At 42.3% G+C, this 11566-nt stretch overlaps 2 protein-coding genes across 2 annotated transcripts; one reads left to right on the forward strand and one right to left on the reverse strand.

The window, feature by feature from the left end:
• Nucleotides 1-8102: 8102 nt before the first annotated feature.
• LOC101592104 (histone H4) lies at nt 8103-8553 on the reverse strand. Its single transcript, XM_004626087.3, has one exon. It carries the CDS (start codon nt 8542-8544, stop codon nt 8233-8235), a length of 312 nt encoding a protein of 103 aa, XP_004626144.1. The 5' UTR covers nt 8545-8553; the 3' UTR covers nt 8103-8232.
• Nucleotides 8554-10529: 1976 nt separating this feature from the next.
• Nucleotides 10530-11214, forward strand: LOC101592484 (histone H2A.J). The gene has a single exon (XM_004626088.2). The coding sequence runs from the start codon at nt 10663-10665 to the stop codon at nt 11050-11052; it is 390 nt and encodes a 129-aa protein (XP_004626145.1). The 5' UTR covers nt 10530-10662; the 3' UTR covers nt 11053-11214.
• The last annotated feature ends 352 nt before the right edge of the window (nt 11215-11566 follow it).

Here is an 11566-nt window from a genome sequence, read left to right on the forward strand (position 1 = left end):
TTGAGTACATACTAACATGCACAGGCACACACACAAAGGTAATTTTTAGACAGAGATGAACTAAATTGTCATTTCAATTATGGAAATTCTGTCAGAAAATGATGAGGGAAAAATGAGTTTAAAAAGATACTTCCAGAAAGTAAAAGACCTTTCATGAAGCTACTGAACGACTGTCCATAGGATAAAAGATCCTTCTGCCACATCGAAGACCAATTAATTCAAACTTTGAAAACTTCTACGCACTGGCTCTTAGATCTTCAGATAAATCACAACATAAAAGTCACTGCCATATTGTCATTTTAGCAATATCATTTCAAAAGACACCCAAATTCAACAAGAAATTTAGGAAACACATAGCCTAAAAATAGAGATTGTGACACAGATATTTTTGAATTTTTATGTCTGAAAATTTTATTTTTATCACTCTAGAGTGTTGCAACTATGTTAATCAAAAATCCAGATTTACTGGAAGTTTATTTTGTTTATTTTTATTTATTTTTTTAGTAGGACAGTTTCAATAATTAATACATTGTATATTGTTGTCTTTATAGTGGTTATTCATAGCACAAGATGCAGACATGATATCCTGTCCACAAACACTATTGAAACAAGTCTTTCTATTCACTGAATTAAGAGAAAGTAGCTGTATATCTATCCTATTTTGAATATACAGATACAAAATGGTCCATCATTTATATCCCCTTTTTTTCTTTAGTTTTGTCAGAGAAGGGTATTCCATTGTCATTTAAATATTGTAGGTGTGTGCATTCAGCAAAATATTCCAATATAGTCCAGTAGTCCATAATAATAGTGTGTTTTCTACAGGACTGGCAATGTCAGAAGTTGCTGACTTGAGCCTCTTATAGCTCAGCATATTAATATGGCTTTACTTTTTATACTTCATTTTTATACTTTTCTGCTGAATGGTTAAGACCAAGATAAAGCAAGACCTATATAACAAAAAATGCAACATTTGTATCTGACCAGGTCAACAAGAAACAATTTTCTTTCTGATTTGTTCCTATGACACAGCTGACATGTATGTCCAGTTTTGCGAGCAAACTATCAAAACTGTCATAAGGGAAGTGAAAATCCTTCAGTGTAGATGGCATGAATCATGGAAAAGTTCTGCAAACTGCTGAAAGAATTAGAAGAGAGTGAATTCAATGATCATGTGTCTTTGCCAATGGTGAGTGATTTAAGGAACAGTTCCAAAAAACAATTATTATTAACTCCAATTCAAAATTAAAACTTTGGGGCAGGCAAGATAGCTCAGCAAACAAAAGCACCTGCTTAGGCAAGCGCATGGGCTGGGGTTCAATCCCTGGGTGTGGTGGCACATGTCTATAGTCCCAACGCGGAGAGGCTGAAAACAGGAGGATCACCAGGAGTCCAAGCTGCACAGTGAGACTCTGTAACAACCAAATATGTTTAACTAAAAAAAAAAAATTAAAATTTAATTCTACATATTATTTAACATGAGCCAATATAATGAAGCTATTAATTGTAATTTGCAACATTACTGAAATTAGTTACAGAAACCACAATAAAAATTTGAAGAGTGCTTTGTGCATAGTGGTAAATTGTGAGTTGACTTTCCGTTCACACAAAACTCTTGAATTCAATGTTGGTAATACTGAATTAACAAATCACTGAATGTACTTGGCTTTGAATCTGATACGTTTTTCCTTCAAGTTAAATCAATTACTGTTATTTTTGCATTACTGAATGTCGAACCCAGGTGAGTCATATTCCAAGCCATTTCAATATTTTCTTTTTTTTTTTTTTTAATTTGATTTTATTGAGAGAAAGCCTTAGTAAATTTTCCAAACTGGTCTCAAACTTGAGATCTATCTGCCTCAGCTTACCTGAGGATTGTAGGTAATGTGCCAGCACACCCGGCAAGTTAAACCAATTTTTTTTTAAAAAAAATAAAGTCTTTTAATATGCATACAATCAATTTTGTGGGGTATTTGTTTCAGCTATCAGAAAATTTTAAAGTTTTTTTTTTTTTTTAAACCAGGGATTGAACTCAGGTCCTTGCACTTGCCAGGCAAGTGGTTATTCCACTGAGCTATCTCCCCAGCTGAAATCTTAAGTAGGTCAAATAAAATGAAGTTAATACCTTGGCTGAGATGTGCTATAATTGTAAAGTGCACACCTGATTTAAAAGTGCAGAAAACAAGTGTATAATACAAGTATCTCAATAATTTTTCTGTTGTTTAGGGGTTAACATGGTAATATTTGGAACATACTGTTACGTAAAATTTTTTTCATGTATTTCTTTTTAACAGTTTCCAGAAAGTGTTCAGTTACACATGCTGTACACATTTTATTTCTATTGCACAGTTCTGTCCTGCATCAGTTTATGGTTGGCTCCATACAAAACACAAAGCATTATGAAAGGCATTTGGTCAATCTGATTTTTTTTTTTTTTTTTTTTTTGGTGGAACCGGGGATTGAACTCAGGTGCTTGCACTTGCCAGGGAAGTGCTTATTCCACTGAGCCATCTCCCCGGCCCCCATGGTCAATCTGATTTAACAGGTAGGTTAAATACCATTTTCTTCTATTATAAAGAGGAACTAACTGAAGAAATAAAGCTAACAAGTTTCAACAAAGGTTCCTCTGTTTACTACCTTTAAGTCCTTTGTCAGTTTTATTAACATCTTCAAGATATATGGGGAAAAAGAAGTTTATTTTGTAACATTGTTATGGGGACCAAACATAGTAGACAATATACTTAGCATAGTGCTAAGTACAGAGTTACCCCTAACGCGGTGGTTAATGATTACAGCTATAAGTCAATAAGAAGCCAAACTAAGAAATGATTAAAGTAATAAAGAGGAGGCAATGGATTGCAAACATGTTTAAAATGGAGATTAAGTGTAACAGTGTGGCAGAAGGAGAAATAAGGAACGCAATTTCTAAGTTTCTACCTTTTGGGGAATAAAGTTGGAAGATTAAATCTATGGGGAAAATTATGGATTCCATTTTAAAAGCGTTGAGCTCTAGGTGACTGGAAATTTAAGAGGAGATGATGTAGAAGGTAAAACCGAAGTTTAGTGATAAGATGATCAGGCTGAGTTGTCGACAGAGAATTAGAATTTACAGGTCGCAGCTGAGAGGTGGAACTGTTAGGCGGTGTGAAGGAAATTGAAAGACAACATTGGTAAAAAGGCAGCTAAGCTGGGTGTGGTGCTGCACACCTGTAATCCTGGCCCTGGTGTTAACGGTTTGCATCTGTATGCTCCTTCCCCAAGTCCCACAAGTCGTAAATGGGACTCCTAGGAGGACGTAGGATCACAGGTGACGTAGGATCACAGGTGCTACAGCATCAGCCCCCTAATGAATTCAGCAAGGTAAACTTACTGAAGGGGGAAGACCATCCTGCTGTGGGTGGCACCAACCAATAGGCTTGCAGCCTGGGAGGAATAAAAGGGAAAGAAGGCCCCCTGCTTCCTGCCTGCGTGCCATGAAGTGTTTCTCCCCCGCCATGCCGCCCTTCCTTGGAGCAAGCCCACTGGGGGCTGAAACCTTTATAACCTGTCAGCTAAAATAAATCTTTCCTTCTTTAACTTGTGGGCGTTAGGTATTTGGTCCCAACGAGAAAGTAACTGAGACTGAGGCTGAGGCAAGAGGCTCATGAATCTGAGGCCAGCCTGGGCTACACAGGAAGACACTGTCTCAAAACCAAGCCAGCACAAACTCCCAAAGACAGCTGGACGAGAAAAGAAATCTGGGTACCCTAATACGCAAAAGGAGAAAGAGAGCTGGAGAGACCAAATCCAAACAACCTGAGAAGAGGAAAAATAGAAAAAATAAAAAGGATGAATTTCTCAGCACACCTCAAAATTTGTGAAAGAAAAAAAAGGCACAGAGGATACATTCACCAAGCTTCCTGGCTCCATGCTGAGTCAAGAGGGATTAAGAACCTGCAATAGTGAACCATCCCTTAACGCTTTAGTAACGTGACCCCTTGAGGTTAAAAAGGAGCGGTGATGGCTACACCTTCCTCTCACATCCTTGCAGAATGTGTCCAAGGTAATAAAAACCCATTGTTAAAATGCTGAGCAAAGTATTTCCTAAAGGGAGAGGATATGCACAGAACAGAGAATTCAAAACCACCTCAAGTTTCTGGCTCCTGAGCAATACTGATCAATTCTTCCCCTGAATCTAGTGCTGCTTGCAGACCCAATCTGAAGATGCTGTTTTCAAACCTTCATTTACATGTTCAGCTCAGCCAATCAAAAGTCACTGTTTCTGATCCTTCATTTGCATATGTGAAGTCCTTTCAGTGAGGCTGTTATGAACCTTTTCACTGGCCTGCACAATATATTTCTTTGCTGCCATCAATAAATACATAACCACACTACCTTGTCTTATCCAGTTTGTTGTTCAGAACACCAAGGACCTGGTGAAGCAGCAGCAGTATTTGTCACAAACAGTATCTATCTAGATATAAGCAATAAAACTGAGGAAAAAGTCCCAAAAAGCATCAATGCAGAAGCAAAAAACCGTACCAACAGTAGTTAAACTAAATGTGAATGATCTGAAGTCTATGAAATGATAAAAACACTAAATTATTTACAAACATAATTGTAACATACGTATTTCATTAAAAAGACCAATCTGACAAAGAACCTTTCCTGTTTCATTTTATCTTTTGCTGAGTAAATACAATTCAGACCGAGTGATAGTGATCAATAAAGATGATGCACAAGAGTAAATAGTTAATTTGAAACTATGTATAGTGTCTTTCTATATCCTAATAGTATGGTAAATTCTGTGGTTTAGTAAATTTTAGGATTAATACAAAATTAATCTCTAAAACTGGCCAGATAGCTCAGTGGATTAAAGTGCCTGCTTAGGCAGATGCAAGGTCTGGGGTTCCATCTCCACCCTGCCGGGCTGGCCCCTTCCCGGGGCACATTGAGATGGCAAATAAGACTGGGTGTGGTGGCTTGTGCCTGTAATCCCAGCGCTTGGGAGGCTGAATACAGGAGGAACACTACGAATCTGATCTGTATAGTGAGACCCTGTAGGCCATGTACTAAATATATATTATATTAATTAATTATATTAATATAATATATAACAATATATAATTATATGTTAATATATTATTCTATGTAATATATAGTAACTTATTTTTAACTAATTTGATTAAATAGTAAGATACCACATTCATACTGAAGACATATTTTTATGCATTACTATAGCCTTTAAGATTGTAAAGCTACTGTTCACACTTTGAGCAAGCATTAAGAATTTAGTGAAAGATAATCTTATAAATATGAAATCTTGTTTTCAAATTGGATAATGAACCGCATTTCTCATTACAATTTCTTAATATCAAAATGTTCGGCATCAATAATCTGTACTATAAATTCTTCAGGGAGGATATTGTCTTCAGGACTATATCCCTTGCAGTTCTGGGTCTAGAACCACTATACTGAGAGGTAGAAAGAACACACACACAAAAGAACACAGTTAATTTGTCATGACAAATTAATTTCTTTTATATCCTTCATATAACATGAAATTTAAAAAAAATTAATTCTCTCAATTTGTAGTAGATATGGATTTTTTATAATTACCTCAAATAATTAAACCTGTTAATATTTGGGATCAATACAGATTTAATTAGCTCATCAGTTTGTAAAGTACAAAAATAAAGATTTCAAGCTGACTGATATCTGAGGGCAAAAAATACAGCTGAATTGCTCACATTGATAAAAATAACTACCTATAAAGAAGGTACTGCAAGAGCCAGCCAGATAGCTCAACGGATTAAAGCGCCTGCTTAGGCAGATGCAGGGTCAGGGGTTTGATCGCCAGCCTGCTGTGCTGGCCCTGCCCCTGGGGAATGCTGAGACAGTGATTGAAACTGGGCATGGTGTCTTGGGCCTGTAATCCTAGTACTTGGGAGGCTGAAAAACAGGAAGGATCATTACAAATCCCATCTGTGTGGTGGGACCCTGTACTAGATAAATAAATAAAAAATAAAAAAAATAAGATACTGCAACCTTGAAAGTTTAGATACTAAACTTCACATGCAATCAAATTATTTAAGTTAAAATATGAAGATAAATGGATAGAAATAAAAACAGCAGATGACAAAATACTATCAGATGCAATATACAGGGAGTAGAGAAAAAAAGATACGGTTTTCATCTTAAAAATACAATTAACAATACTCAACATAGGTATAAATTGATGTAACGCTGTAAAGGGTCTACATTACTTCCTTTTTTCAAAATCCATGAGCTTTTTAAAAATACTGGTCACACAAAAAACTTGAATAAAGTCCCAGAGCTATGTAGGTCACATTCTCCACTCCAAATTCACGACTGGAAATCAATGTTGACACCTAAACCACAGGAAAACAAAAGGAAATAACACGATTACCTAAACAGAAAACATCAGATTAGGAACATTACAGTTACAGAAAACATTGTGACGAAACAGGAAACTATCACAACTACCTACAACTTTACAATTTACGATTTACAATAAAATCTATTTACCATGAAATCTATTTACAGTGAAATAGTTACAGATTTTTCATCAAATAATGAAATTATTGTCATTTTGTGAACAAAACCTTAACTGTAAATACAGTAAAATATTTTAAAAATAAAATATAAGGTTGGGCGTGGTAGTGCAAGCCTGTAATTCCAGCACTCAGGAGGCTGAGGCAGGAGGATTGCTGCCAGTTCAAGTCCAGCCTGGGCTACAAAGTGAGTTCAAGGTCAGCCCAAACTGCATCGTGAAACTCAAGACAAAAAAAATAAGTTAGGGTCAGGGAGATAGCTCTGCAGCATGGTGCTCACCTGGCAAACGCAAGGGCATGAGTTAAATTCCCGGTGCCAATATATATTTATAAAATTAACTAATCTAAAATGAACTGAGGGTAATGGGAAAAAATGGCTTTTAAAATTTTGTCTCTTAACTCAACTCCTGCAGGAAATCTCCTCTTCGGTAAAATGGGAATAACAGCTTCGTCAATTTGCAGAACGGAGTGCACTGGAATACAATGTTTTCAAAAGTGCTAGGCTCACAATTATTAGTAAAACACCAGGCTCGGGCTGAAAAAAACACCAGGAATGTTCTGATTATTCAGTATCTAATGCCAAAGCATCGGAAGCTCCCAAGTGGGGACAGGTTTGTTCTTGCCAGGGCAGCGATTCCCCCAGACTTAACCCCTCAGCCCCAGCTGAGTTCGTTTCCAAGCACTTAGCCAGGGAGAGGGGTTATCGCTGCTGCACGCCCGCGGGTTCTACGTCTCCCCAGGTCCCGATCGTCAGGCAGGTTCCTAACTGCAGGCCCTTCCTCGCGCTGCTGTGCTTGGGGCAGGATCACACCACTGCACAAGTGTACGGGGCAGGATTTCCCTTAATTATCACCCACGTCCCCTCTCTAAGGATCCACAGGCGGCTCTGAGCCGGGCTTGCACTAGGATCATTTCTTTGCCATAATAGTTTTCCTTTGTTAGTAAGCTCGGCCTGGCCGGTGGCTGGGGACCGCTAGGTCCTGGCAACGTGAGGACTCCAGGACCGCCGCGGTCGCACGGGCGATCGCTGCTGCCAAAGGCTGGGGAAGGCCGCACTCTTTCTGCGTGGCCAGCTGACGCAGCTGGCACATTGGAATTTAGAAGCCACAGATCTCAATAGGTTTTGACCTTAGCTCACTGCCAAGCCTCGCGCCCGCTTTTGCAGGACGCGCTCAGTCTTCACCAGGCCACATCCGGGTGCTTTTGGCGCCGCTGTGCCATTGGATGCCCCGCCCACCCCCGCACCAACCAGGAGGTCCGATCCGCAAAGGAACGCCCACCTGACGCACTGACGCTTAGGCCCAATAGGAAGCTGGAAGCAGACTCACCTAATTTGCATAGAGTTCGATATAAATATTCCGAAGCTGCAGTGTGGCTCTTCAGAACCTTAAAACGCCTCTTAAGTATTCCTACTGCGAAGCAGAAAACCCGAGCACAGCAAGGGCCTATTTGCTCCGCAGTACTTTTTAAGCGCACGGCTCTGGGGCGTCCTGCGAAGGGCTAACGAAACCCTCGCTCCTTTTATGTCGGAGCAGCCTCGGTGCAAACCCCATCCTAGGCAGCCGGAGCTGCTACACTGCGCTTAAGCCTCGTGCTCAGCGTTTACAGCTCTTTCCGTGACGCTTTGGGGGCCCTGAAAAGGGCCTTTAGGAGTTAAGGGTTGGGGGGGGTCGCTGGCTTAGCCGCCGAAGCCGTACAGGGTGCGGCCCTGGCGCTTCAGGGCGTACACCACGTCCATGGCTGTGACGGTCTTGCGCTTGGCGTGCTCGGTGTAGGTCACTGCATCGCGGATGACGTTCTCCAGAAACACCTTAAGCACTCCCCGGGTTTCCTCATAAATAAGCCCGGAGATGCGCTTGACCCCTCCTCGGCGGGCGAGACGGCGAATCGCAGGCTTTGTAATGCCCTGGATGTTGTCTCGCAGGACCTTGCGGTGGCGCTTAGCGCCTCCCTTGCCGAGACCTTTGCCGCCTTTGCCGCGTCCAGACATCGTCGCTCACACTCAGGTTACTGATTCACAAGAACCGAGTGGTACAGAAGGCTGCGGACCAGTGCTTATATACTCTTGTGGCGGACCTGTTTGAAAACCACAGGAAAGTGGGCGGAGCTGTAGGCCCCACCTCTAGGGACTCCATGCAAGCAGTACACAAAAGAAGGCCCGGTTTGTTTTATGCTTTTGAAAAACAAATTCCTAGCCCTAAAAAAAAAAAAATTTTTTTCTGTAAATTTACAGGACTCACAGTGGTATATTTAAAAGTTTAAGCAAGCTGAGGTGATAGAATTTATATTGCCTTTTCTCACTTGTGAAGTAGAAAGAAAGGCCACCTTAAGCTCGCTTTCTGATTCCCTCTCAGCACACACTGATTCTGGTTAGGTTTTGTTTTTCCACGAACAGAATATTTACTCCTAGCCCAGCATGTCTGAACTAGTATGAAAATCATTAGAAACCTTGTATTAGGTCTTAGGTCAAAACAATTACCTTAGAGATGCTCACGTGTGGAGCTCTAAAAGTAACTGTTGGGTGGTGAGGGAGTATTTTAAGTTTCTTCCCACCGCTTTTGTAGCCCTGACTGAAAATTCTTTCAATAACTTTCATTTTCCCACTCCTCACTTCACCTCTTACCCCCTCTTTCAGCTGCTCCTGTGAAATGTTTTTTTTCTTTTTTTCATTGAGTCCTCTGAACACTGGTTAGGAGAACACCCTAAATCAAATCTTACTACATGTTTGAAAACCTGTGACTCAAGTTAGAATTCCCAACTTACATGAATAAAAGAGAAGAAAATCCAACATAATAGTTTTTTAAAACTCGTTTAAATTTTTCTTGTGATATAGGGAAAAACAAGCTTTTTTACAGAAATCATCCCAGAAAGTTTGTTAAAAATTGCATCAGATGTGTATGTCCATTTATTCAGTATAGCTAATGGTTATTAGATGCTTACTAATGTGCTTAATCTTCAAAATACTTTGAGATGGTCGTAGAAGTTAAACAGTTTACTAAAGCTCAGCTGATTCGTGGTAAAGCCAGGACTTGGAAGTGATACAGTAGTCTGGTTCCAGAACTGTCTTGAATCCATGACAATAAAGACAGTGTCCCCACAGTAGGTTAATCATTGTGTTAAGCAGTTTAGACATACACATAACTACATATAAACCAACAATGCCCAATTTTTATTAGGATACGAGATGAAATTTGTTTCACGTTTAAGTGGATGCTGAAATTATCGTTTCATAGGCAAGTTTAACATTACTCGCTTGGCAGGGTAATTGTGGTATAATGGACAATGTTACGGAAACTAAAGTACCTCAGTGGGTTAGTAGAAAGTAATTTTTAATTAAAAAACACGTTGTTTTGTTTCAGACGCTATGAGTCTGTAATTTAGGTATTCTGTCTCTGGGCTCATCTATGAGGTGATGCTGAGAATGTCTTTGCTGGGAAAAGAGCTGTGGCACTGTGGCGTCAGGGAGCACGCCAAGGCTGAGATTTCCAGCTTCTGGGACTCAACTGTTCTTCTGGCCTCTCTCGTGGGATACAGCAGCTTTTTTTCAAGATCTGGGAGATGGCTCAGTGGAATAAGCGATTCCCTGGCAAGCACAAGGGCCTAAATTCAATCCTCAGTTCTGCCAAAAAAAAAAAAGAAAAAAAAAAAAAAGATCAGAGACAAGCGATGTTAAATTTGGCTAAGTGAGCTCGTCCTTCCCGTCAGCACAGAAAGCATTCCTGTCTTCTGTATCACTCATTACCCAGCATTAGAAGAGAATTTCCTTCAACCTTTTTCTTTCCCTCATTGAGTTCCAACGTTGAAACCTCAGTTTCCATTAAATTGTTTCCGGCCCTGCGTGCTGTATTCAAATGAGTGGCTATGTAAATAAGGACTGGAAATTTGCGCCTTTGATTGGAGAGAAGGGAGGAGGCGGGTCCTCAGTTAGCCCTGTCATTGGGAAGTGGGCCTGCCTGTTATTACCGAGGATGTTGCAGCACCCAACGGGACGGCGCTGCCTAGCAGCCTCGCAGAGTTTCTAAAAGCGGTTCCGGTGTGTAAGCCGCTTTCCCCAACGAGGCGGCTCGGTGCTGTTCTACCTTGCAGGAGTTTTAGGCGCGAAGTAAGCATGTCCGGTCGTGGAAAGCAGGGCGGCAAAGTGCGGGCCAAGGCTAAGTCGCGTTCGTCCCGCGCGGGCCTGCAGTTCCCGGTGGGCCGAGTGCACCGGCTGCTGCGGAAGGGCAACTACGCGGAGCGGGTGGGCGCCGGCGCCCCGGTCTACCTGGCGGCGGTGCTCGAGTACCTGACGGCCGAGATCCTGGAGCTGGCGGGCAACGCGGCGCGCGACAACAAGAAGACGCGGATCATCCCGCGCCACCTGCAGCTGGCCATCCGCAACGACGAGGAGCTGAACAAGCTGCTGGGGAAAGTGACCATCGCCCAAGGCGGCGTCCTCCCCAACATCCAGGCCGTGCTGCTGCCCAAGAAGACGGAGAGTCAGAAGGTGAAGAGCAAGTGACCCTGACGCCGCCGCAGGGCTGGCTCCCCCAGCGCAGGCCCTTTGCAAGCTGTCTGTCGTGCACGTCCGGTGCCGGGTGTCCCGAGGAGCCTTGCGGTCTAGGGGGAGCTGGGCGGTGAGGACCCCGCCGGAGCCCCGAGCTAATAAAGTCGGTGAAAACCCTGTAGTCCAGAGAGCTGTGTGGTGGCGGGGCCGACCAGAGGTGCGGGGTCGAGGTGGATGGTCGGGGTCAGGCCCACACCCCTGGAGCAGGCGCTGGGGCCGGCCGGCCGGCTGGGGCCGCTCTGGAGAGATTTGATCGTCACGCGGGGCAACCTTGAGCTGATAAGGGTGCGTGAGGGACACCACGAGGGTCCCTGTGGTCCGGAGATGGACAGGGCCGGGAGTCGGAGAGGCTCTGGGTGTGCGCGGCGCGCTGCTGCCTACTCTGGACTTATTTTCACTGTGCTTAACTTTTCCGGGGCCCTGGCCCTCCTGCCCTGTTTGTGGGTGGTCAGGACAAAGTTCCAGAAAG

Source organism: Octodon degus, unplaced genomic scaffold, assembly GCF_000260255.1.
Source record: "Octodon degus isolate 3935 unplaced genomic scaffold, OctDeg1.0 scaffold00012, whole genome shotgun sequence".
Classification (NCBI taxonomy): Eukaryota; Metazoa; Chordata; class Mammalia; order Rodentia; family Octodontidae; genus Octodon; species Octodon degus.

Coding starts and splice junctions, on each gene's coding strand:
- LOC101592104 (XM_004626087.3), bottom strand. CDS start 8,544: ATGTCTGGACGCGGCAAAGGCGGCAAAGGTCTCGGCAAGGGAGGCGCT.
- LOC101592484 (XM_004626088.2), top strand. CDS start 10,663: ATGTCCGGTCGTGGAAAGCAGGGCGGCAAAGTGCGGGCCAAGGCTAAG.